Source organism: Canis aureus, chromosome 37 (assembly GCF_053574225.1).
Source record: "Canis aureus isolate CA01 chromosome 37, VMU_Caureus_v.1.0, whole genome shotgun sequence".
Lineage (NCBI taxonomy): Eukaryota > Metazoa > Chordata > Mammalia > Carnivora > Canidae > Canis > Canis aureus.
The window spans coordinates 19,290,197-19,316,023 of NC_135647.1; the positions used below are offsets into that span (position 1 = coordinate 19,290,197).

General features: G+C 39.6%; 1 protein-coding gene across 2 annotated transcripts; it reads right to left on the bottom strand.

The window, feature by feature from the left end:
• Positions 1-415: 415 nt before the first annotated feature.
• On the bottom strand, positions 416-25,668 carry RIOK1 (RIO kinase 1). 2 transcript variants are annotated; one of them, XM_077886048.1, is made up of 17 exons: positions 25,387-25,668; positions 22,372-22,579; positions 20,305-20,395; positions 19,878-19,947; positions 18,222-18,264; positions 15,306-15,398; positions 14,310-14,422; positions 14,128-14,208; positions 12,707-12,793; positions 12,173-12,310; positions 11,691-11,794; positions 11,353-11,459; positions 8,528-8,593; positions 5,866-5,985; positions 5,031-5,084; positions 3,111-3,263; positions 416-2,314 (listed from the first exon to the last, which is right to left on the bottom strand). In XM_077886048.1, the coding sequence occupies exons 1-17, from the start codon at positions 25,455-25,457 to the stop codon at positions 2,204-2,206; spliced, it is 1,710 nt and encodes a 569-aa protein (XP_077742174.1). In that variant the 5' UTR covers positions 25,458-25,668; the 3' UTR covers positions 416-2,203. The 2 variants fall into 2 exon arrangements, with proteins under 2 accessions (XP_077742174.1, XP_077742175.1); XM_077886049.1 differs by lacking the exon at positions 25,387-25,668 and adding an exon at positions 24,851-25,000.
• Positions 25,669-25,827: the final 159 nt, after the last annotated feature.

Consider the following 25,827-nt stretch of genomic DNA (forward strand, 5'->3'; position numbering starts at 1 on the left):
CCAAACGAGGAAATGGCCTATCAGCAAAACAGTTATCAGAAAAATGGTCCTCAAATTAGAATCCCCCAACAGTCCCAAATATTAACAGTTCCAAATTTTGGTGTCTTACAAACCACTTCCTCCGTGCAGCAATGCAAATGAGAATGCATGGTCTCTATATCATGCTGACACCGCTTTTTGCCCCAGAGAACTTGATTGCAAACTTTGTAATTGAGTTGCATTCACCAAAAAGAGGGGCTTAAGCCCTTCAAATACACCTCGTCTGAGAGTTAAGACCAAACAAGTACATGAAAGGGAAGATCCTGAACGTAAAACCTCTAAACGTATACAGGATTGTTAAGTCTGTTTCTGCTTTCTTTTTGGCTAATTGTAAACTATTTTAGAGGGTCTACTGTTGTATTTCATTGAAACTGCATTTTGGATTTTGAACTTTTTTTTAAAGATTTTATTTATTCATTCATGAGACACATACACAAATAGAGAGAGAGACAGAGACACAGGCAGAGGGAGAAGCAGGCTCCATGCAGGGAGCCTGATGTGGGACTCAATCCCGGGTCTCCAGGATCACACCCTGGGCTGAAGGCAGGCGCTAAACCGCTGAGCCATCCTGGCTGCCCGATTTTGAACTTTTTTAAAGTCAGGAAGAGAATAGTATGTGAACATAATAAATGTGACCTAATATTTTAAAAGCTCAGTTGACTACCCCCTCCCCCCACCAACCCAGTAGCCCACCAATCCTCAAACAACCAGGTGCAAGCTTCATTTTAAGGGAAATTAAGTTTATAGCAATTGTTTCTGATGCAAGGGTTAAAATAGGGATTTCTAATATGAAGTATATGGGGAAAAAAAATAAAATTGGTCATTTCTTTTGACCTTTGTGCTTTGTTGCAATGTAAGCTTATCCCCAATCCCACTCCAGCCACATTCCTTCCCAAGTTGTTTGGGTCATAAATCCTGAAGTCATCCTTCACTTTGTCGTATGCCTCATATATTCCCCTAGCACATCCAGTTCACTCCCCTTTGTGTCATACCTAGAATCCCACCACTCTCTCCATGTCCACTGCTACCTGGACCAAGCCATCACCATCTATCATGTGGGTTACTACAGAAACTGCCTCTCTGGTCTCCCGTCCTCGCCTCCTACTCAGGTCTCCACAGAGGCCAGAGTGAGTGAGATCCTTCCAAAACACAAGTCAGATCATATCCTTCCTCTGCTCAAAACCCTCTAATAGCCTAGCACCGTGTGATCTCTTTCTCAGTGATGGGAGCCTCTTGTTTCTGGAACATGTCAGGAACACTTCTGCCTCTAGCCTTCACACTTGCTGTTTGCTTTGCCTGGAATACTCTTCACTCCTGATATGCAAATAACTCACATTCAAGTATTTGCTCAAATATAGCTGCTCAGTGTGGCCTATTTTACAATTGCAAACTTCCACTTCCCCAGGCAGTCTCTCCTCTGCATTATTTCTCTCCACAGAATTTACCACCTACAGATACTGTTTTTTATTTGTTTGTTTAATGTTTTGCTTTCTAAACGTAAACTATCTGAAGATAGTAATTTTTCATTTTGTTTACTGCTGTATCCCTAGCACCTAAAACACTCAAATATTCGATGAATGAATAAGCCAAATGCTGAATGTGAAACAGCTTCTGACCTGGGAAATCTTAACTAAAAGAGTAACAATGATGAAGAATAAGTGCATCCCAAATAAGCAGCGATGCACACAGAACAGAGTTGCAATGAATCAACAGTCAACAGCCAACTGAATTCTCTTAGAAGCAAAACTCCCTTCTGCAGAAACCGTGGCCCTAGGATCAAATGATTTCAGATGGGTCTCTGGCTTGTACAAGCAAAGCAAAAACCATCTGCCAATTCAAAGTGCCTTTTTATATAAAGACTATGGATGTCGGTCACATTTAAATATTTATGGTGCTTCCAAAAGCATATTGGAGGAAAAAATATATATAAAAATAAAATTATACAAAGTTCTCATTAAAAGAGTAGCTTAAATAAATCCTCTGTCAATACCACCCAGAGGCAGTGACTGGATCCAGACAGGAGAGCAGAAAGCTTGTTACATATTTACACAAGGACACATGACTCCACCTTCATGACACTGCCAGGAGAACCCCTTCCAGGCACAGCTCACCACACATGCATGGAAAGCGACTGACATATCACTCTACGTCTTGAGTTCTGGTTCTATTTGCCCTTTTTCATCCTGGCTGTCTTCTCCTTTCTTTTTTTCACATGCTTCGGAATTTTGCTTTTTCTTTTCTCTCTCTGGGCTTCTTTGACCATCTTTTTTCTTTCCTGTAAAACAAAAACAAAGTAAAGGAACCTGCAGATTTCACACAGGGTATTCATTTGACTATTGCAACTAAGTGAGAAAATACGTTGAAAGGATAAAAGTGAGTATAACAGGAAAAGATGAAAAGGATTAGGATTTGGTGGTACAATCTGGTTCCAAATCTGTCCTTAGGGTTTCTTAAAAGAAATTTGAAGAGTGTCAAACAGGAATATGTGGGAGGACAGATTAATGTTTGCAACTACTTTTTAATATTCTAACAAAGTGTGTGCAGTAGACAAAGACAGAAAATGCATTCATTAGCTTGGGTATGTCTCTCAGAAGTCTCAGAGCCCACACGCAGTAAGGTCTGAAGGCTTGAGGTAAGAAGAGTAACATTTACACAGCAGTCCTCCGTCATTCACTCAGTAGCGTCTCTTATGGCGATGGCTGGGAGTGGAATAAGTCTTTTGAAATCTGGAAACACAGGCTGAGCTGCAAATCCTCTGTGAAGTGGCCCTTCAATATTTCACCATGGGACAACTCCAACATCCTTTGTGTTTCAGGTGAATGACAATCATTTCTAATCAATGAATTCAGTGTGTCCTCTCTCTAGGCAGTGCCCAGGGAGCTCCTAATAGAAGCCCAGTCTCTACAACATGACCTCTGAAGGCAAAGTGCACGCTTAGAAACTAGTACTACAACTAGAAGTACTTACTGATCAATATTTTCAGCCATCATAATCTAGATACTTGAGCAAAGAGAAACAAGACTGGCTTTACGCCATGTTGAAGAACAAGGGAATGTGAGCTCTCGGCTAACCTTTTTATCAACTTCAACGTCAGCAGTGGGTTTCTTAGAGCAGGCCTGGTCTCCCTGCTCTTCAGAGTCTGTGTCAGAACACTCAGAGCTTCCAGCGTCTTCTGAATCAGAACAAGTCTTTTCCTTATCTTGATTTTCTAGAAGTGCAGGAACCTTGAAAAATATTATAAAACCACATTATTCTAAACCACTTAGTTATCTATTATTAAATGTGTTAATGCTAGAATTCATATTTTTCAGCACTGCAGGTATACACCGAAAAACCATATCCTGTACTAAATATCGAGAACAGTGTCAACATCCCACGAGGAAGAGTGGGAGCAGTGCATCCAATGAGGCTCCCAAACACAGCCAAATGAAGGAACTGGGGCTTAACTGGGTGACCCAGGTCACTGACAGAACTGAGCTAGCATCTGGAAGGATGAGAAATACAGCAGAAGTAAAAAATAAAGATCAATTTACATAATTTCACGGCTCTCTTCTTATGAATTGAATTTCAAGCAACAGTTACTATTAATCAAATCAAGAGGGAAAATGTTTAAACAAGAGAAATTTTCCTTACCCACACCCCCTGAAGTTTTTAAAGCAGTAGGAAACATTTTTAAAAACCAACAAGTTTTCTTTTTATAAGAAAAAATAATCTTTAATAGGCAATTGTACAAAAGGTTTTCTAGGCAGTTTTCACAAAATCTTCACGTGCTGAAACTTAAGGCACAACTGCCCTTATACTATTTATAACACAGACTGAATATGTGAATTTTCCTAATTCAACTCTTCCAAAACAAAGACACAGTAAAATTTTCAAAATGCAAACTATGATCCTTCACACTTAAGTCTTGAATTAAGAACATTAAAATAGAGGCGCCTGGGTGGCTGAGTCAGTTAAACATCAGACTATTTTTTTTTAAATAAAAAAAAAAAATTTTTTTAAAGGGTTTATTTATTTATTCACAAGAGACACACGGCGGGGGGGGGGGGGGGGGGCAGAGACACAGGCAGAGGGAGAAGCAGGCTCCAAACGGGGAGCCCGATGTGGGACCCGATCCCGGGACTCCAGGATCACACCCTGGGCTGAAGGCGGCACTACACCGCTGAGCCACCTGGGCTGCCCAACATCAGACTCTTGATCTCAGCTTAGGTCTTGATCTCAGAATCATGAGTTCAAGGCCCATGTTGGGCTCCACGCTGGGTGTGGAGCCTTCTTTTTTTTTTCTTAAAGATTTTTTTGGGGAGAGAGAGAGCGCACAAGCAGGGGGAATGGCAACCAGAGGGAGAGGAAGAAGCAGACTCCCTGCTAAGCAGGAAGCCAATGTGGGGTTCATGTGGGGCTCCATCCCAAGACCCTCGGATCATGACCTGAGCCAAAGGCAGATGCTAAAGGGACTGAGCCACCCAGGTGCCCCATGTGGAGCTTACTTTAAAAACAAAACAAAACATTAATATAAACAAGAACTGCCTTTATTTTTGCTTACATTAGAATTAATCCACACCATTCTAAAAATGTAAAACAAAACAAAACAAGATTGTTTCAAGAAAAAAACACTACAGGAATCCAGAACTAGAAGGCTGCTAAACCCATGAGATTGCTCAACAGGTTATGTGCCAGTATAAGACCAGATTCTATCGTTTTTTTAAACTGTAAAAAGATCAAGAAACACATGGTTATCATTAATAAGTTCATAAATGAAAACCAAAATATAAAAAGTATCGCTGCCTCAGCAACAACAGAAGAGAGGGGCATAAATAAACCACAAATTCCTGTATTTTAGTCTTACAGTTAAAAAAAGTGAACATAGAGCATTTCTGAAAATGCCCATAAACTTTGAAAGTATCTATACTAGTTATTGTTAGCTTAATTCTAGTATACACTAGGCTTCATAAGCTTCAAAAGAGTATTCGCGTAAATGAACAAACACATACCTTCTGAACTCCTGACAAATCTTTCTTCAATCCTGTAACGGTTTGGTACAGAATCTTATCACCAAAAAGACAAAAAGAAGAATCAACATAAAACTAGGCAGCGAAAAACACATGTATTATTACAAAAGAACATTGTACTAATAGTGCTTAAAATTCATCTCCTGTTTAACACAGGAGGTTTATAGCATATAATTCTTTCCCACCAACCATATAAGCAACAGTAAACTCTACCCACAAGCAACCCAAAGCCTGATGGTTTTTACAAATGAATCTTCACCACCAATTTTATACTAGAAAACTCTTTGATTCTCAATTAAATGAAATGTATTCTCACCCCCTCCCCTGCCTCAAAATAACTCTATTCTCTATCAGGAACTGTGAAAAGCTGTATTTAGTTATTAATAAAAGGCTTTTAATTTCATCAATAAAAACTTGGGGAAATTGTTTGTTTTATAAAGACCTACATAATTGCCTCAATTTTACTTCTTAGCCTGCAAAGTCTAAAAATATTTACTCTCTGGCCTTTTCACAGGAAAAAATGTTCCAGACCTTGCAATATGTATGTTAATGGACCTAGTATAATAACCATTTACAGCCCAGACTTCTACACAAATCTTCCATTTTCTGCAACTATATAGTTTTTTTAACTCAAATGTGCCATTTTCTTTCACAAATACCAGTGAATTCCTTTTACATCCAATGTGCACGGAGGACCTATTAATGCAAATGGAATCAGCCATCTCACGAGATTAGAAGCCAATATTCAAGGTGGCAGGTGTGCGACAGTAGCTTCCTCTGTAAACTTGCTTGCTACATAATAAACCAAACTACTCACATTGTCTTGCTGGGCATTCATGGCCATGTCCTCTTCCTTCAATTTCATCATTATATCTATATCCCGTTCATAATTTTTTACTTCATTCAAGGTTCTAGGAATATATGCTCGCTTAAACACCTAGTGAACAGAGGAAAGTAAAATCCAAAATGTCATTCACAAGCTTTTCTCATTCCCTGAGCATCCCACACCCATCATATCAGAGGAATCTGTCATCATCTACAGCACTGATTCTCAGCCAGGCTCTCTGCAAACACTTGTGTGGCTGTGTGGCATCCCAAAAGGACTTTGTTACTAATGATAAAACATGAAATGATTCGAAGTCTCTTCTTTCCCCTCTTTCCACTCCCAAAAGCTTTTCTGGGTGGGAAAGAAAGGAATGGAACTGTGGTTAGCAAGTGCTGCCCCTCGCTATGCCTTTGAAAGGGGAATATGTTCTTACATGGAAATCTTATCTACCCTGTGCTGCGGTGAAAAGGAGCCAGAACTGTTGATAAATTCAGGGTGCCTTATATTTATCCGTTACACTGATAAGCTTTGAGAATTTTTGTTAGAATTCTTTATGGGCTATCTGGGTGGCACAGTCAGTTAAAAGACCAACTCTTGGTTTGGGCTCAGGTCATGATCCCAGGGTCATGAGATCAAGCCCCACGCTGGGCTCTGTGCTTAGTGTGAAGTCTGCCTGAGGATTCTCCCTTCCTTTCCCTCCACCCCTCCCACTTGCGTACTCTCTCAAATAAATAAATCTTTAAAAAATACACTGATCCCCAAGGTTAAAATGATTTTCTTTTTCACCACACACAAATATTTCAAGTCTGCAATGGCACTGAAGTCAACATTTAAAAATTCACATTTGTGAACTGAAACAGGCTTTTCCTTCTGGAATCATGTTTCAAGAGTTTGTTTAAAAACGTTCTCTATCTAAAGCATCATACTCCCTAATTTCAAACTATACCACAAATCTGTAATAATTGAAACAGTATGCCACCAGCACAAATACAGACACATAGATCAATGGAACAGAATAAAGAGCCCAGAAATAAGCCCACACATATGTGATCAATTAACTTACAATAAAGGAGATACAAATATATAATGGGGAAAGGATAGTATCTTCAATAAATGGTATTGGGAAAACTGGACAGTCACATGCAAAAGAATGAAACTGGACCACTATCTTAGCATACACAAAAGTAAACTCACGACAGAGGAAAAATCTAAACGTAAGACCTAAAGCCTTAAAATTCCTAAAAGAAAACAATGGTAGTAAACTTAAATACGGTCTGATTTTTTTGGATCTCTCCCCTCAGGCAAGGGCAACAAAAGCAAAAATAAACAAATGGAACTACATCAAAGTAAAAGCTTTTCACAGAAAACAAAACTATCAACAAAATGAAAAGACAGTCTACTGAGTGGGAGAAGATATTTGCAAATGATGTATCTAATACGGGGTTAATATCCAAAATATATAAAGAACTCCTAAAACTCACCATCAACAAAAAACAAACTGATTAAAAAAATGGGCAGAAGACCCAAGTAGAGATTTTTCCAAACACATACAGATGACTAACACACCCATGACAACATGCTCAGCATCACTGATTATCAGGGAGCTATAAGTCTAAACCACAATGAGATATCACCTCACACCAGTCAGAAAACCATATCAAAAAAAAGTGATGGCTAAGATGTGAAGAAAAAGAGAATCCCCATGCACTTCTGGTGGGAATGCAAAATGGTGCAGCCACTATGGAGGTTCCTCAAAACATTAAAATAGAATTACCACAAAATTTGGGAATTCTACTCCTGGGTATTTACCCAAAGAAATTAAAAACACTAATTCGAAGAGATGCTGCACCCCTATGTTCACTGCAGCATTATTTACAATAGCTAAGGTGAGGAAGCATCACAGAAATGTCCATTAATAAAGAAAATGTAGATACACACACACACACACACACACGAACAATAAAATATGACTCAGTCATAGAAAACAATGAAATTTTGCTATTTGTTGTGACATGGATGGATCTTGAGGGTATTAGGCTAAGTGAAATAAGAGCAAGAAAAACACTAAATGATTTCCCTTATATGTGGATTCCAAAAAAACCAAAACAAATGAGCAAACAAAACAGAAAAAGACTCATTAATATGAAGAACGAACTGATGGTTGCCAGACGGGGAGAGGATGGGGAAATGAGCAAAATAGATGAAGGGGATTAAAAGGTATAAAACTTCTAGTTTTAAAATAAATATATCACAGGCATATAAATACGGCATAAGAAATACAGTCAATAATATTATAAAAACTATGGTGACAGATGGTAACTAGACTTATTGTGGTGACCACTCAGTATGTACATAAATGTTGAATCACTGCTGCACACCTGAAGTAACACAGTACTGCACAGCAACAATTGTTCAAATAAATAAATAAAGCTCTCCATCTAGGACAATGGGCTAATAGGCTGCTGAGTGGAATGAAGTAATTAAATGTAATTTATACAATTTGGCTCAGTTATGTTACATACAAGGTAATATTCTCATCATTTGAAAACTGCTTCTCTCTGAAAATCAAGTTCGTAACCTAGTATGCCCTTAAGAAAACCAGAACCTCAAAACAAAGTGTTTCCTATGGCTTTGGATAGATAATACATCTTACCTCCTCGTCCACATGATCTTGGCTGGACCTTTCTTCCTTGGTCCTCTGAGATGCTATTTCCATGGCCTGGGAAAGAAACAAAAGTTACTTTCCTTTATGTTCAACCTACAGAAGATGCATCCATTTCTCACTTTAGTACAAACCTGCTCTCATTTCTATCAGTATCACCCCTACACTTCTGAAAGAAAGGCCTCTAGTGATACAGGTTAGCTGTCGGATCTCATCAAAAAGGCTGCTATCAGCTCAAAAGTAACAGCATAAGTCAAACTATCTAGCCTCAGGGGATTCCTAGCCCTTTCCTCAAGAGTAAAATTACTTTCCCTAATATTTTTTAAAAAGTAGGCTCCCAAAAAAAAAAAAAAAAAAAAAAAAAAGTAGGCTCCCCACCCAGCACAGAGCCTAAAGCAGGGCTTGAACTCAAAACCCTACTTTTCCCAATTTTTAAGTGATTAGCAAAAATATTATAGGAAAACCAAGACCTGAGATTTTGAAGAACTGCCCTTTAATTCGCGAGCAGTCAATGAAGGAATCCAAGAGGAGAAGTGGATCGTCCTCTAATTTTGCGTATGTGTCTCTAACGCTGAGAAAGAACAAACCGCCAAAGGAATCTCTTTGAGCAAACAATTACTGCAACTAAGGTGACCAAGACACATAAAACACATAAAACTTATGTGTTTTGGCTTATAAACACATAAAACTGGAAATTTGTTCTCTACTTAGAATATACAGAAAAAAAGGAGAGAATCATGGTGCTAGGAATTTTTTTATTTTATGTTCAGATATTAAAATTAGTGCTGAAGAATTTAGGAATAAAAATGCTATATATTTATTGTATGTTCCAGGTACTGGTTACGAACTGGCAATACAAGAATAAATTTCCCATCCCTTGCGGGTTCGTGGTCTAGTAAGAGGTTGACCACATTAAAAAGAACTTAATTCCCAGGAGGTCCTGGGTGGCTCAGTTAGTTAAGTGTCTGACCCATGATCTCAGCTTGGGTCTTGATCTCAGGGTTGTGAGTTCGAGCCCCAGGTTAGGCTCCAAGTCTAGCAACTTAAAGATAAAAAAAAAAAAAGGTAGCCCTTGTGGCTCAGCGGTTTAGCGCCGCCTGCAGCCCAGGGCGTGATCCTGGGGACCTTGGATTGACTCCCACATAGGGCTCCCTGCATGGAGCCTGCTTCTCCCTCTGCCTGTCTCAGCCTCTCCCTCTCTGTCTCTCATGAATAAATAAATGAAATCTTTAAAAAATAAATAAATAAAAAATAAAAATAAAAATAAAAAAAAAGAACAACTCAATGACAAGTGAGGCAGTACGACCACTTTTTTTTTTTAACAGTACGACCACTTCTACTACAGGCTCATATGATCTGAGAAATAAGCCTGCTAACAATGACATGTGTCTGATTTCTCCTAGAGAAAGCTTCCTCAACAGAACTCTAATGTTGACAAGGTAGAGAAAAATGGGCAAAGGGAGAGATGGGGAGAATATGGAGAGGTATAGAACCTGGAAAACTGTGTCAGGATGTGCATGCCATGTGCCCAGTATTCTATGATTGAGAGGCAAGAAAAATGAAAACAGATAAACTGACACCAAAATCAAAATGCTACAATCAACAGAGTGAAAAGGCAGTACAAAGAATGGGAGAAAATACCTGTAAATCACAGATCCGATAAGGGGTTAATATCCAGAATATGTAAAGAAATCTTGCAACCCAACAAGCGCAAAAAAAAAAAAAAAAAAAAATCTCATTTAGAAACAGGAAAAAGGCTGCAGTAGACATTTCTCAAAAAAAAGATATATAAATGGCCAAGAAGCACATGAAAAAAGATCCTCGACATCACTAATCATCAGGGAAATGCAAAACTGAAACACCACCTCACACCCATCAGGATAGCTAATCCAAAAAAAAAGAAAAAAACAAAAAATCCTTCCACAAAAACAAAACCAGAAAATGGTGAGATGTATGTGAAGAAATCGGAACCCTTTGCACACTGTTTGGTAAGAATGTTATATGGCTTAACCACTAAGGAAAACAGTATGGCAGTTCCTCAAAAAATTAAAAGCTGAATTACCATACAACACAGCATTTCCACTTTTGGGTAGATACCCAAAGGAATTGAAGAGATATTTGTGCACCCATGTTCACAGCAGCGTTATTTATAACAGCAAAAAGGTGGAAGAAACCCAAGTGTCCACTCACAGATATATGGATAAACAGGATGTACTTGCACACCATGAATGAATGTTGAGGACATTATGCTAAGGGAAATAAGTAGCCAGAAAAAGGAAAAGACAGCATGATTCCATGTATATGAAGTACCTAAAGTAGACAATGTCACAGACAGAAACAGAATGGGCTGGGGGGAAGGAGAAACAGGGCGTTAGTGCTTCATGGGTATAGAGTTTGTATGTTACAAGCTGACAAAGTTCTGGAGATGGACCATGGTGATGGTTGCACAACATTACGTGAATGTACATAATACCACTTACATGTGGTTACGATGGTAAGTTTAATGCTATGTGCATTTTATCACAATTCCAAAAACTCTGATTCAGAAAGGCCTCTGAGAAACAAGGGAAAGACCAGAAGCAAGTAAGTTTCTCACTAAACAGTCACAAACTTTGGCGGTCTATGTAATCTTGCCTGATGTTTCAAGTCGAGAAACCTGGCGTTCCCACTGGCTTTTGATTCCCTATGTGTGAAATCAGGAGAAAGTCTCAGGACGCTGTTGTAATGAACAAACACTGAGCAATCTGAGTCTCCAAGAAGTGCCACGTAAGTGCAAATTACTACTACTTTCTGTTCTTTTCTTCGCCCCATCTCACCTTTGAGAGGTAGGCGTCCATGTTCTCATGTGTAATGGATGGATCTGTGACAAATTCAAAGAGTTCCCGCACAGTCATCACAGCAACACTGTGCTTCAAAAAGAAATCTGTTGGAAGGAAAATGCAGTACAGCTTTAAAAGGGAAAAGGTTGTTATTCCAACTACTTTATAGAGAAACAAAGACATGAGTAAAAATATAAAATATACCATCTCCCAGCAAACAGGCTAAGTATCACCACATCAAAGAATTTAGTGCCAACATCTTGTATCAAGAGCTTACCAGAGTACAGAACCAACATATGCAAATAAGCTGGTAGGAAATTCTAATTTCCACTCACCATTGATATTGGCACAGTCTTTTCTCAAGAACTCCAAGGCATGTGGGTGGTCATGCTCTACGGACTGAGAAACGTCAATGATGTACACATCTCCACTATGGTACCTATGGGCCAGACACATAGGGACTTGGGATCTACTTTCCTGTATTTTTGTTGTTGTTGTTTAAAAAAAAAATTCTATTTTAAGAGCAAGGGAGATAACCAATAGATCAAATAAAGTGGGTAAGGATAAGAGGCCACTTTGACTAGCAAGAGATGAAAACTGAGACAATTTCCCAAGTACTATCACTCTATTAATGATCAGCTGGTCAATTCTGTGACGAAGGCCACTACAGGTAGAAAACACATAGCTATCCTATGACCATGTGGAAGCCAACTTTAAAACTTTAGAATTTAAAAATGACTTCTTGGGTTGAGATTTCATTTTTTTAAAGGACACGAAACGCCATACCGGAAGTTCCTCGGGGACCAAACACACTCACAGCATGTTAAATTCACTGAGATCTGCATGGACAAGTCTGGCATCCTGATACATTCTTCTCATGTACTGGATGACCTGCAGATACAACTCCCGAGCCTTGGATTCTGATAACTGGACGTTTTTCAACAGTGGCGCTGGCCTTCAATACAAATAAAATAAACTAAGAGAAAATGCCCAGAACAAGTTTTCTTGGTTTATAATACATTGCTACATGGACTTTTTGACAAATCATCACTAAAAAATCTGGTTCACTACAGATGTACCAATGCAAAAAATTGTCAAGAAACAGGTGTTCTCCCAGCTTACTGTATAAAACATCCCTCAAAAATAGGGTGAACTTTGTTATTTTGAAACATTTTGGGACTTAAAGTAGAATAAATGAGCAGCTCTGTGCATGATAGTGGAAAAGATTCACAAAAAACCTTCCAAGCTGAAAGGAGCTATTTAAATGGGAAATGGTCATAACACTGGATAATCCAAAGCACTTAAAGACACACTTCTGAGCATGTAATTATTAGGCATTCCATGTACTCACATGTCGTCTTTACCAATGAAGCCCATGACAAGAACATGACTTCTCAGCAGGATAGGCTCTGGGCATGGGATCTGTGCTGTGTTTAGTCTGTGGTATTCAATCAGATAAAAGGACAAATGAAAAGGTGACACAGAATCTCCAGCAAATTAAATGGCTACAGAACACAAGATCAGTATCACTGTAAGGTAACAGCACCAACACATCTCAACTGTATTACTGTATTTCATCAACTTTAAGGCCCAACATATCTCAACTGCATTACTGTATTTCATCAACTCTAAGGCCCAGTGATTTTAAGTGGTACCATGATGCACAACCAAGAATGACACAACACTAGCAATTTAACTACATCTCACAGCCTCTCATGTGGGGCACTTGGGTGGCTCAGTCAGTTAAGCATCTGCCTTCAGCTCAGGTCATGATGTCAGGACTTGTGGGATCCAGCCCCAAGTTGGTCTCCCTGCTTAGCAGGGAGCTTGTGTGCGCTCTCTCTCTGAATAAATGAAACCGTAAAAAAAATTATTGCCTCTAGTGCTCAGCCCAATTCCAGAGATGTCCAACTGTGCAATGTGCATCTCAGAACTGATGAAATGCAGCAGATATGTCCTCTGAGTTGATTAGACTCAACAATGAGTAATCAAACAGTTGGGTCTCAGGGCTCCTGACTGGCTCAGTTGGTAGAGCACTTGACTCTTGACCTTGGGGTTGTGAGTTCGAGTCCCACACAGGGTGTAGAGTTTACTTACAAAATAAAAACCAGTTGGATTCATACCTGATAGCTAAGTGAACATAGAAAGATTTCAGAAGACTTTCAAAACAAGTACTTAATACTAAAATATCCAACATATGTCACCAATGCACAGCATATAAAAAATTAAAAGGTATTTGAAAAAGGGAGGAAAAGAATACCTTCAAATTTTTGAGAAAACTTGATCTCAACTAGATTAGTTGCCCTCACCTAATATCGAAGTGTTAGCACAAAGAATATATAAATATGTCCAAAATTGGACTGAAGAAAAGGAAACTATGATAATAGTATAGGACCTAACAAAACTATCTAAAACTCTAATGCCTATAAAAAATGACACGTGAGCCTCAAAACCTGATTGTCATTTCCCTGTTTAAAATCTTGCAATAGCCTCCTATCATCCTCAGTATAAACTTTAAATGCTTTCACACACCTTCCAAGGTGCTTCAAATGATCCAGCCTTGCTGGATGTGAATGTGAATTTTTCTGTAATGGGTTCTCAAAAGAGAGAAGATCAGGTTTTTATTTGTTGCTTCTGCTTACCTCAGCGGATCTAACAGACATGAACATCACTACAAGTCTCCACCTTTGGACAGAATCTACTGGGAGCCAGCAGGAAGGAGCATGGGCCAGTATCTTGAGCACAGCACAGACACATGCCCCAGAGAGTTACCTGATTAAGTTCCTCATTTCTTTTTCTGCCCAAGTTTTCACCATTTTCCTGGGGTTTCCTTTACAATAGCCATGACGAAATCTGGAACAAGAAAAATATTTGTTATTCCAAACATTCCATTATTCCAGTTTTTATTTTAGGATACAGAAATTAGGCCAACTGGAAAAAGAATCTGAGCTCACCTGAATTCCCCACTTACATACTTATCCCGATCTTTGAACACCAAAATAGAAGTTTTGTAAATTTTGATTGCTCTGCTCTCTCCATTTGCTGTGCTAGCATGGTACACATTAGCCTATTTTGTGTCAAAAAGAAATGAACTTTGTGTTAAATAACTACAAACAGTATTTTAATTTTCACTCTATTTGATTCTATCCTCAAAAGTTTAAAAAATTCAAGTGAACTGAAGCGACATGCATTAAGCAATACCATCATCATCCGAATATGCCAATTACAAAACGTCATACCAAAAGGTATAGTAAGTAGAGCTCTAATTTACACATATAGTAAGATCCACTTTACAGACAAGAAATGGTTTCGAACAGTTTCCTCTCTCAAGTGTGTGAAAAATATTTCAAGACATTCTTATTTCATCATTTATAAACTGAGTTTTACTGAGAACTGCTTCCCATAGAAAGAGTTGCTAATTTAAAAATGCCATGGGGGGGGGTGACTGGGTGACAGGCACTGAGGGGGGCACTTGACGGGATGAGCACTGGGTGTTATTCCATGTGTTGGCAAATTGAACACCAATAAAAAATAAATTTATTATTAAAAAAACAAAAATAACGCCATCTGTATCCACATACAAAGAAAAAATGGTAAAGAGATTCATTTACTCAGAGAACCTAGATTAATCCCCTGTGCCCATTAGTAACTATGTGATAAGCACTCAAGCCTGCAGTAATCTGACCATCTATGCTTACTGTGAGCATTACCTGCACTCAGTGAACCAGGATAGTAACAGTGGTGAAAACGTATAGTTCTGTGTACAACCTCCTGCCTACGCATAAATATTAATAAAGCTGTTTTTAGAAATACTAAACTATTCTGACTTGTGTATTTTTTTCCTTTTTCTTTTAAAGGCACCATGTATTTATTAAGTGCCTTAGTTTCATTTAGTAGCTGAAGTAAGAAAACTAACATGAAAATATTCAGGCATCCAAAGAAAAGCTCACTTCTTTTCCTGTGCTAATGCAGCCATTTATTTCTGATATGATTCCTCTAGTTAACATCTTGAATAATATCATTCGTGTTCTAGGATCCAACACCTATAAAAAGCAAAAAACCAGAAAGTTTAGTAAGACAGTACCAAATATTTCTTTTCTTCTTCTTTTTTTTAAAAAGATTTTATTTATTTATTCATTATTCACTCATTCTCGAGAGAGAGACAGGCAGAAGGAGAAGCAGGCTACACACAAGGAGCCTGATGTGGGACTTATCCCAGATCCCAGGATCACGCCCTGAGCCGGAGGCAGACCCTCAACCACTGAGCCACCCAGGCGTCCCTGTATCAAATATTTCTCATTGAGACATCTGACTGTTATTAAACTGAAAAGCTTAAGTACTATGCTACCCTGGCTGACTAGATGAGTCTCAATTATGATATTTTTATTCACTCCAATTTTTAATAAATATGACACAAAAGCCAAAGGAATAAGAGATGAACCAATAAATTTGTTCAGTCACAGAAATGAAAGTCTACCAAGTCAAAGGGAAGCAGACATTGACTCTAGACTAATATTAGCTAATAAAATATAAAGCAAGTCAGATATGTAGTTTTACATTTTCTAGTTACATTAAAAGGAGTAAAAAAAATTGCAGATAAATTTGTTTTAATATATTTTATTTAATCCAGTATATCTAAAACACTATCAATTTCAACACATGATTGATACAAAGCTACCAGCAAGAGACGTAACACTGTGTTTTTCTTATACCAACTCTTCATAATTCGGTGTGCTTATGTTTATATCAATTCTCAATTCAGACTAGTGACATTTCAAGTGCTCAGTGGCCACTGTACTGGACATGCAACTTTAAGTCAGGGGTCAGCACCCTACAGCTCATGAATCAAATCCAGGCCACAGCCTGTTTTTCTATAGCCTGTAAGCTACAAATGGTCTTTACATTTTAAAATAGTTGTTAAAAAAAAAAAAAAAAAAAACCACATTGTGAGCCACAATGCTTAAAGTATTTATTTAACCCTCTAAAGAATTTGCACACCTCCGCTATGGATGATCATGTAAATCAGGAAAAGGATCTCCTTAGAAGTCAGAGTAATCAACTTTCTTTTTAAATTTTTATTTATTTATTTATTTATTTACAGAGGGAAAGAGAACATAAGCAGGGAGAGCAGCAGGCAGAGGGAGAGGGAGAAGGAGGCTCCCTGCTTGATCCCATGACCCCAGGAATCCTGACCTGAAACAAGGCAGACACTTAACTGACTGAGCCACCCAGGTGCCCCAGACATATCAGTCTTGAGTAAAAAGGATTCTAAAGTCCTCTTTAACAAAAAAGAAGGCAACGGATTTAAAGCCTGGTCCTGTCCATGCCTGAACTAAAGCAGCCACATATTTACACACAATTTCAAGCAGCAGCATCTCCAGGGAGAAGGTGTAAAGTGGGAAAGTCTAACTATGCTTTAGGGTCTGTCCTGCAGCGATGCAGTTGCGGTCATACCAGAAACCTAAGGTTAATAAGAAGAAAATCCTGGAAGACTGCACGACTAAAAGTCAAACTGCACCTATGGCAACTAGAGCTGGGGCCGAAGGAGCCAGGCAGAATCAGATGGAAGCCAAGTCAGGGCGCAGGAGGAGCAAAACGCACCAAAATGGCTTATAAGCCAAATAGGCAAAGACAAACACACAAAGTGAATAAATTTACAGACACTTAAAAGACCGTTTATGGTCAAGATACACACTCTTATTCCAAATTAATTTGGAAAGGGGACAAAAAGGATTTCCTGCCTTAGTTATTTTAGGGTCTGAAAACTAGAGCTGCCTCACTTCTCTTGGCTGGACTACCCTTTGTTTTCTATCTCACACACACACACACACACACACACACACACACACACACATCACACAAAGTAACTACATTAGAGGACAATGAAGACATGGATCCCAGACCTACTCCCGCCTAACTACAGGTGGAATTCTTCAACCGTACAAGTGCTTTTGGAACTCAGGTTGGTGTGCCTCCCTTGTGGGCTGAGGTGGACAGTAGCAGGGGTGGTTATATCTCAAACCAAGGATCTGTGGGTAGAAGAGGCTACTATTGCAAAATGAGCTTATTTCTCTCTGTAGGGGTGTGGAGAAGGGTGGCAGGCAGCAGTAGCAATGTTCTGACCCTTTCTATAACTTTCTTCACATCAAAAATCTAGGTCAATGCTAATACTCAAGCACAATTCTCCACATATGAGAAAATCTTCCCCCACTCTTGAATAGAAAGAATAAACTCTCTACATATGGGAAAGTTTTCCACCAGTCTTGAATAAAAAGAATAAAACAAGCATTAACTTCTAAAGTAAGAAATTCCTAATTCAAAATTACACACACACATACACATACACCTGCTTTGTGGCAGATACCTATCTTTTGGAAAAGCTCACAAAATTCCTGCTGACCTTGTTTAAAACAAGACAAAAGATTTCTGGTTTTAGTAAATTCTGCTTCCCCAGAGAAGATGAAAGCACTGCATGATGGCCACAGAGGGAAGCATGTCTCTAATTTATCTATTAATAGTCTTATTACAAATGAAGCAAAATGTAGATTTCTAAACTCAAAACCACAAGAAGAGTAATTTTAAATAACATTAGCATTAAGCAAGAATGAATGAATGCAAGCTATAATCCCAAGAGAAAAGTAATGCTTATTCAAAAATGAGAGCTTGAGGGGAACCTGGGTGGCTCAGCCTGTTAAGTATCTACCTTCAGCTCTGGCTGTGATCACGGGGTCCTGAGATGAAATCCCACATCCCTCTCCCTCTCCCTCTGCCCTGCCCCGTTCATGCTCTTTCTCTCTCAAATAAAAAAATAAAATCTTCAAAAAAATAAAAATAAAATGAGAGCTTGCAGCATATTTAAGCCGTACCTGTTCCACCGTTGCTCTGTCTGCCTTATCTTTGATGCGATACCTAACCAAAACCAAAAAAGTATATGTGACAATCAAAATTCAGAAACCAAAATAAAAAGTTACCAAATGTAAATCATTTTGTGAAATTCCTAAATAGGTAGTTTCTTTAACAACAAATTTCCTAATTTCATTGTAGTTTATCTCAGTGATGATTCCTTCATGTTCCCTTAATCATCAATTCAATTCCCTAGAATAAAAGGAGCACATATGCAGGAAGAAAGAATAATTCTCTCCATATTTCAGAAGGATTACATAAAAAGACCAGCAGGGGTAAAGTGAACTATGTTGCAAAAAAAACACACATCGAATTTGTTAATATTGTTCTTAAATCTTTAATGATTCTATTAGCACAGAATTAAAGTCATTTATACTACCTTCACTTTAGAGTCCCTTTCTACAAAGACATGAGTCTTTATCATCTTAAGATAGTTACTGAGTTCTACATTAAAGTGCAAACTCTGTTTGGCTTCAGCTCACTACTGACTCAATTAGCAAACTCATCTAAACTCATAAAGATTCAAATAAACACTTCCATGAAATAACAAATGACTATGGCAGCTCTCTAAAAGCTTATTTATCTTGGGGTTGAGCATCAGAATCCTGATTTCAGCTCAGATTATGATCTCAGAGTTGTGAGATCAAGCTCCCCTGTCCTCCCACGCTGTGCTTAGTGGAGAGTCTGCTTGAGATTCTCTCTCCCCCTCTCCCTCTGCTGGTGTGTGTGTTGTGTGTGCGCGCACGCACAAATGTGCTCTCTCTCTAAAATAAGTAAACTTTTAAAAAGAAAAAAGTTTGCTTTTTTTTAATCTCTTGGGTATAGCAATAAACCAGAAGAAAACTGGTTTTTAAGTTTTTTTTTTCTTTTTTAAAGATTTACTTATTTTGGAGGAAGAGAATGCACACGTACAATACACTTGCAAGTGGGGGCAGGAACAGAGCAAGTGAGTGAGCGAGCAAGCGAGAGACTCCCCAGGCAGACTCCTGCTCAGCCTGATGAGGGGCTCAACCTCATGACCGCAGGGTCACGACCTGAGCCAAAATCAAGAGTTGGACAATTAACTAACTGACTGAGCCACACAGGTGGCCCTAAAGTTCAGTTCTAACACTACTAGTTGTATAATCTTAGTATCACTTTCTACAACATATTGTTAACACCTTAGAGTTATTAGGATATAGAACTTAGCCAGTTCTGAACTGGTTTTGAAAAGAATAAATAGAAACTATTCTTAGTTATATTACTAGTTTTAAATCTTCCCTTGAATTTTTAAAAATATTTCATGGAAGAGAGAAAATTTTAATAAATTCTTAAAAGGGAACACTTTTACACTCTAACATTTTAAACTACATTTTAATCTACATTTTAATTTATAACCCGTTACCATCCTTAGAGCACATCTGTGAATTTCACAGACTATAGCTTGACTGTACACTTCTTAAGACTCAATATTTTCAACTTATTAAGGAAAGGATACCCTCATTTAAGAAAATAAAAAAAGAAAAAACTGGTTTAAGTATACAAAGAACTATCCTTTCCAAAAGAGTTATGACCAAGATATTGTTTAATTTGTGTAGAATTAGTCCCTATAAACCATGTTTCATAGTTAAATTACTTACATATCTGCTTCCTTTTGCCTAGACTTTTCGGTGACTTTATTTATGACAGAATCGGTAACATTTAGCTTATCTGAAAATTAAAAAATCCACAATGTAAACATTTAAGAAAAAAAGACTTTCTGAATAGAATGCTTCTATCTTCCTTATTTTATAAATATTTTGTCACATGTAGAGTATCTTTCAAAAATGAAACTTAAATAGATAACTGTAACTTTATAACTCGACAGTAGAGAAAACAGACCTAGAAAAGCAAAAGTTAAAGTCTCTTCCTAAAGCCAGGTTTCTAAATTACTGATTTTTATCTTCCTTAAACATTAGTCAGCCAGTAATGCTGAATACACTCATTTCTTGATCTAGTAACATTTTATAAGACTTCACAGTTTCTGAAGAGCTTCCTCAGAGCCCAAATATATTTTCATGAACTCACCTAGATTAATTTTATTCTCAAATTTCCGTAAGACCTTGTCTGCTGGAGTAGACATTTTGGCTGAATTGCAGTTGGAAGTCTGTCGATTTGCCTAGAAGACAGGAGTTTCAGAGTTGAACGCCCTACGTAGAAATACAGATCTAGGGTTCTTTATCATGTGCCTTTTTCCTTAGCTTACAGTTAACTATTAAAGCATCAATACTTAAATGAGTACCCTAAAAACAGGTTAAGGATCAATCATATTTGTGCAAAAATGTTTTTAAAAAGACATTTGAAATAGAATAAAGTTGATGGGTAAAAGAGACTGTTCAATCTGCATTTTTTTTAACCTCTCTACAATGCATTCCTCATTATTATAAATAACAAATTAAAATTAAGTGCATTTTTCTAGTTTGACTGCTTTATAGATTTAAAATTTGAAAATGTTCATTTACCCTTGAAGTGTATCACAAATTAGACCAATATTAAATGAGTTCTAAGAGTCTCATGTTGGGCCTACTGTCCACAGAAAGGGAAAGATTAAGTATGAGGCTTATCAACTTATAGTGGCACTATGTACAAACTTAAATAATAGCAAAAAGAGAAGAAAGAACCCATAAATAAGAGAATACAGTAAGATAAAAAGGGTGCAGAGGAATTGCTGACTTGATCCTGTTATTTCAACTTGGAAGTGTGAGGCTGACTTTTTTCTTGCTGCAGACCTCTTTGAAGTCTACTACTAAATATAAATTCTCAAACATTTCTAAACACAGGTTCACAGCAAAAAAACACAGGTAAAAGTTTAATCACCTATAATCCCCACTACTCAAATAGCTAACATTTACACACGTAAACTTACTTGTTTTTCTAGCTTTATTAAAAGGGATTACACTCTTTATGTTGAAATAGCTCAATGTCTCAACAATGAATCAATGGAGGAGTTACCAAAACAAGACCACAAGTGTGAAATTCATCTGGTTATTTTTTAAATGCATGGATTCTAGTCCATGATATAGTAATCTTAATATTCAAAGAAATATTGTTGGTTTTGTCCCTCTCATCTCTTTCAGAAACCTTTATGCTCCAGGAAAATGTACCATGTTAATCCTAGGACTCTGCAAACTCCTGGAACACTAAGTACTTCCAGGTGAGAAGAAGGCTCTACACAGTTTAGTAACTTGTGTTCTGTACCTAGTAAATGATGGTAGATCATAAACACATCTTCATATCATTAATATAGTTTTCCACTGCAACCTATTTTAAGGCTGCCTAATATCCCATCATGTGAAATCAGTCCTATGGTAAATTTAATCAAGGTTGCTTCCAATGTTTCTCTACAAGCAATACTGGAGAATCATTCTTGTAACATTATTCCTGGCACAATCCTAGAAGAACTGTTGAGTCAGAGCATTTATTTTATGTTTTAAAAGCCTATTATTACATGCCAGTTTATCCTCCAAGTAACTGTACTTATTTACTCAACCAGCAATTATAGATGTTGGGTTGTGATCTGTTTCATAGTTGAAAAAAATGGCATCTCTACATATTTAACCTGCATTTTATTAAGGAAGTTGAACTTTTTCTTTATGTTTCCTAACTATTTGTAGTGAACTGCTTATTCACGTCCTTTCCCGCGCAGATCTTAAAGCTCATCATCTTATCATAGTTTAAATAACTCTTTTTAAATTTACTGATTATTGGGATGCCTGGGTGGCTCAGCGGCTGAGCATCTGCCTTTGACTCAGGGCACGATCCTGGAGTCCCTCGATCAAGTCCCACATCGGGCTCCTTGCATGGAGCCTGCTTCTCCCTCTGTCTGTAGTCTCTCTGCCTCTCTCTGTGTCTCTCATGAATAAATAAAATCTTTAAAGAAAAAAAATTTACTGATTATGCAAGGAATCTACAACCAGGAAATTATCAGAAATATGAAAAGGATGAAGAATGAAAATGGTTAAAGGCTGGGGCTACGGGGCAACATAACCTGAGGGAAATCTTTCAGGTTAGTCGATTCCAGAATGGCAAAAAGTCCTTTGAGAAAAGATGACATAAACAATAACATAAAGATGTATAGCATCATTTATAAATTACCTGGGGGTTACACCTTGCATTGAAGATATAAGTCTTGGTGAGTTTTCCAACTCCATCATCCCAGTCCCAGTCGTCGTCCTCCTCCTCATCATACTCCTCTTCTTCCTCCTCCATCTCATCTCCACCTGCCTTCTCAGACACATTCTTCTGCAGGTTTTCAAACTGAACATCACCTTGCTCTCTGACGGTCTTCAAATCAATACTTTCACTAGAAATACCAATGTTTCAGCATGTTTACACATAACTCTAATGTGACTTACTCAAACGTTTACTTGTGCTGCAACAGACCAAATCTATACTAATAAATGTATAAGTTTTCCTTCCACCGCACCTCCCAATAAAACAGATTTCAGAGCGCCATTCCCATTGTTTGCTCATTCTCCAAGTCCTACTAAACAAGTACAGCAGGTAGGAAACCCACTTCTGCCTTAATGAAGTTAGGATTTACACTGTCATTTTCATAAATATAATCCTTTTTTTTAAAGATTTTATTTATTTATTCATAGAGACGAGAGAGAGAGAGAGAGAGAGAGAGAGAGAGGCAGAGACACAGGCAGAGGGGGAGAAGCAGGCTCCATGCAGAGAGCCTGACATGGGACTCGATCCAGGGTCTCCAGGATCTGGGCTGCAGGCGGCGCTAAACCGCTGCGCCACCGGGGCTGCCCCATAAATATAATCCTTAATTTGATCCTTCAATTGCCATAAACCTAGAGTGGCATGTTTAAGCTGGACTTCATTTGTACCAGAACTCCTCAACCTCAGCTGGGCAATTCTTTGTTGTGGAAAGTTGTTTTGTGCCTTGTAGGACGTTTAGCACTATTTCTAGCCTCTACCAACCAGATGCTACTCTGCACTCCCCCACCACCCAGTTGTAACAAACAAATGTCTCTAAAGATTGCCAAGAAACTCTGAAGTGTGGTGGGGTCACAAAATCCACTGATTTATCTTCAGTCTTGTGAATAGTGGATATTTCCAGTGATGGATGGTAAACCAGTGCACACTCATTACTGTTTATTCACCAGTCGTCACTGGGCTGTGTTTCTTCTTCCTACTTCTTCCCTAAAGATTTATATATGCCTCTTTGGAAACAAAAATCTGGAATGCTTTTGAAATAAAATCCTATTTCTCTGGCTAAATCTTATGTAACCTTCCAGTATTAGCTTATGATCAATTGCTCAGGGAAGTCTTCCCTATTCCTTATCCACTTTTCTTTTGTACTACTTACCCAATTCTAATGCAAATATCTACTGTCTAATTATTTTTTAAAGATTTACTTATTTATTTATTTAATTTATTTACAATAGACATAGAGAGAGAGAGGCAGAGACACAGGAGGAGGGAGAAGCAGGCTCCATGCTGGGAGCCTGACGTGGGACTCAATCCTGGGACTCCAGGATCGTGCCCTGGGCCAAAGGCAGGCGCTAAACCCCTGAGCCACCCAGGGATCCCCATCTACTGTCTAATTATTTAATGTTTCCCCTCCTCCCATGCAAGCCCTGTGTCAGTCAGGGTGGTGTTTACCAATGTATCCCTACCCACTGACATTAGATGTGACACACAGAAAACGATCAACAATTTAATAAAACCTACAAGTAATGAATCCTTACTGTGAACATAAAGTAAAAACTGCTTGTAATTCCAAAGGAACTCTTAGTTTCACGTAGGCGTTATCCTTCATTCCTTTTGCTCACATCCGATCCACCACCAGATCTTGTCACTTCTACCTCCAACACATATCTCTTTGACCCTATCTCTAGCTCCCGTCATGTTTGAACTGAATTACTTTATCATTTTTTTTCTTTAGAGAGAGAGTGCATGACTTGAGGGTGGAGGTGGGGTGCAGAGGGAGACGGCGAGAGAGAGAATCTTAAGCAGGCTCCACGCCTACCTTGAGCCGGATGCAGGCCTGAATCCCACCACCCTTGAGATCACGATCTGAGCTGAAATCAAGAGTCAAACCCTTAACCGGCAGAGCCACCCAGGCACCCCCATTTTATCAACCTTGAACTGCTTCCATCCATGCCCATCCTCTCTGGAAGAGTAATTCCTTTAAACCATAAATCACATTGTGTCATTCCCCTGCTAAAATTCTCTCCTATGGCTTTCTTTCTATTAAGACCTGGAAAAACATCGCCAGCTCCTTGTCATCGCTTGGGAGGCTGTACATGACCCGGCCCCTTCTCGTTTCTACATCAGAGCCTCGCCATCCTCCCAATTCCTGCTGTGCTCCAGGTACGTGGCCTCTAGATCCTCCCTTCACAGCCAGAAGGGGCAGCCCCGCTGGGCCTCTGCACTCTTGTCTCCTCTTGCTGAACTGCTGTTCCCTCCTGCTCTTCCCGACTTTAGCTCCTTTTCTGTCCTTCCGATCCGGACTTACCTCTCCCCTGACATTGTCAACTACTCGGCCTATCAACTCATTTCAATTATTTGCACTAGCGCCTAACATCTGTTTCGGGGCTCTTAGACTATCTCTATGTACCCCATCGTCAAGTCCTCGCTCCCATGCAGAAGGCAATGTTCAGGCGACGGCAGGGACTCTTGTCTTATTCATCACCGTCTCCAGCGCCGCCGACAGAACCTGCACACAACAGGCGCTCCGAGACCTTCTGGACGTTGGATGCAGCTCAAGAGGCAAAAATCTGTTTCCTGGGCGGCCCGGGTGGCTCAGCGGTTAGCGCCGCCTCCGGCCCAGGGCGTGACCCTGGAGACCCGGGATCGAGTCCCGCGTCGGGCTCCCTGCGTGGAGCCTGCTTCTCATGAATAAATAAATAAAATATTTTTTTTTAAAGAAAAATCGGCTTCCTCCCCGCTGTCCCCGGCTGCAGACAGTCGCCTGACTCAGCGATGCTAAGCGACCCGGGGCTCCTTTGGGGGGCTCTGCCGCAAAGTGGGATAAAAGACCCGGCGGGGATGCGGAAAGAAGCGAGACAACTACTGGTCTCCCTCCAAAGCCGAGGGGGCCGGGGGGGGGGGCAGCGGAGCCCCCGCGGGGTCGGGGTGTCCGGGGCCGCGCACCTGTCGGAGGAGTCCGCGTCGTCGAACTGCCCCGGGACCACGCGACTCATCAGCAGCCGGCGGTAGTCCATCCCGGGTGCGCGCAGAGCCCCGGAGGCCGTCCGTCGCGCGCTGGGACAGGAACCTACCTGCGGCCCATGAGACCGCCCTTCGGCAGACGCCCGCCCAGCACGCGGCTCAGAGGCTCCGCCGCGAAAGGCGGGCGCCACGCGCTGATAACGCACCTGCACCGGCAACCCGGACGCGCGGGGGGAACTTCCCTGACCGGAAGTCCCGCCCGACCGGAAGGCGCGGCCCGCCGGAAGTCCCGCCCCTTCACGAGGCGGTGGCGGCCCCTGCGCAGGTGGGGGGCGTGGCCCAGAGGGGGCGTGCGAGCCCGGCGGGCCGCGAGCCTCGCGGAGATTGGCTGGCGCGGCGGGGTGACGTCACACGCGCGCGAGT